Source organism: Tupaia chinensis, unplaced genomic scaffold (assembly GCF_000334495.1).
Source record: "Tupaia chinensis unplaced genomic scaffold, TupChi_1.0 Scaffold000232_4, whole genome shotgun sequence".
NCBI classification, from domain to species: Eukaryota; Metazoa; Chordata; class Mammalia; order Scandentia; family Tupaiidae; genus Tupaia; species Tupaia belangeri.
Window position 1 is genome coordinate 97,451 of NW_006159710.1, and position 1,869 is coordinate 99,319.

The 1,869-nt window shown below is 50.2% G+C and overlaps 1 protein-coding gene across 1 annotated transcript in view; it reads right to left on the bottom strand.

Annotated features, from left to right (window-relative positions):
• Window positions 1-1,869, bottom strand: part of LOC102494471 (voltage-dependent L-type calcium channel subunit alpha-1C) — a gene marked incomplete at both ends in the record, with an annotated part of 115,836 nt that overhangs the window by 94,447 nt on the left and 19,520 nt on the right. Inside the window, one exon of the mRNA XM_006148345.1 lies at window positions 264-367. Coding sequence (XP_006148407.1) covers window positions 264-367 — 104 coding nt within the window. The remainder of the gene's footprint in view (window positions 1-263; window positions 368-1,869) is intronic.

Below are 1,869 nucleotides of genomic sequence, written 5' to 3' on the forward strand. Positions count from 1 at the left end.
CCGCTACGCACCCGGCCCCGCCCCCGCGCCGCCAGCCCCCGACACTGCGCTAGCAGTGCCGCGGCCCGGGGTCCTCCAGGTGCAAATCAGAGGCCAAACAGCCACCCGGCTGAGGGGCAGCACGTGCGGCTCAATGCGCTTTTGTTTCAGGTTTTCCTGGGCCTGTTAGGGTCCCATCCCTGAGGACCCTGGCAATGGACAGAGCGGCACCTGGGACCTTGCTCGGCTGCATCGTTTAAAGGACATAGAAATGGTCAGCTTACCCGCTCAACACACCGAGAACCAGATTTAGAACGAAAAAGGATCCAAAGATGACCAGACTGACAAAATACACCCAGGGTAACTCATAGCCCATAGCGTCCTGCATCTGGAAAGATGAAGGAAAGTTAGGAAAGAGAGGAAGCAGGATTGAGTTAAAGCAGAGACAGGTGTGAGCAGCCCTTGTGGGGACGGATGGGGCTGGACCTGCTTTCTGTTCCTGTGAATCAGGCATCCTTGTATTCCAGATGCTTCCCCAGGACTAGATCTTTGTAGGATCTGGCTCAAGAGGAACCCTACCTGGCTCTCTCTGTTGTTTTATTTTCTGGAAAAGAAAAATGTTGACTATTCACTTGTCTAAGAAGGTGGGTCACCTCAGGAAATCATTTCTGCAGCGTGAGGTGATTCTAGCTCAGCTGGCTTGTGTGGCTATTACATCTCCTCATGCACCCTGGGCACTATGGCTTTGGTGTTTAAAGTGTGTCCGCTCTTACCCATGAGCTGGAGAATTGAAGCCATAAGGATGTGTGAGGAAAGATAGCTCCATGTTCAGGGACTTCATGAAACTGGCCTCGGTGGAAGTATTTACACCACAGGAATGGGCAGACCTGACCCCTGAAATGCGACTGTTTGACATTTACCAGGGTACCACTGCACGTAATCTTCTTTCCTCAGAGAACAAAGTTGTTCAACATTTGTCAGCACACCACCAGCTAGAGGACAGATATGAGGCTAAGTCATGGTGTGGAGTTTTTATTACTATTTTTTTAGAATTTTGCCATAGGTTGTGTGGAGACAGAGACAGAGAAAGTGAGAAATCACCCCCTGCCAGGGGGGATGGCCATGCTCACTTTCCCTTCTCCTCCATTCTTCTCCTGGGATGATTTTCAAGCCTCTAAGCCTCGCACTTGAACTGTGGTGGGCCATGTGGGAATCAGCCATAAACATCATGCCACCTACTGGCCCTCAGTGTGGATGTGTTTTTTATCAAAGAGGAACCTTACTCTGATTTAACGTCTCAAATACACTCTGATGCTTTCTGTCTAGATAGGATTTAGTCCGAGCTAACTGAAAAAAGACCCCCACCTTTGTTCTTGTGATATTAGCTCACAGAATCTCAAATTCCTACGGTGCATAATCTTCCTAAATGGCTTACCTCAGGTTCTCCGAGCGTGGACTGGCAGGGGCGCTGACTAGCAGTGCCAGTTTCTTGTCCACAAATGCACATTCCTGGCCCCACCCAGAACTCGGGGCGGGGGAGCACCTCCAGTTCTAACAAGCCTCCAGGTAATTCTGAAGCAAGCTAGAGTCTGAGAGCCACTGGTCGACACCTTCTCTCCAATTTGAGGCTATCACAACACAACACATACCACCTGTGTCCTATAGCAATGCTCCTCACCACCAACAACCTCAGAATTGGCTGGGAAAATTGTTTTTTGGGTTTTTTTTTTTTTGGAGAGGTTTTTGCTATAGGGTGTGTGCACTCTCCAGACAGACAGAGAGAGACAGAGAGACAGAAAGTGAGAAATCACCCCCCAGGGGGGATGGCCACACCACAATCCCTTCTCCTCCATTCTCCTCTCGGGATCTTGGGCACGCACGCACACGCGC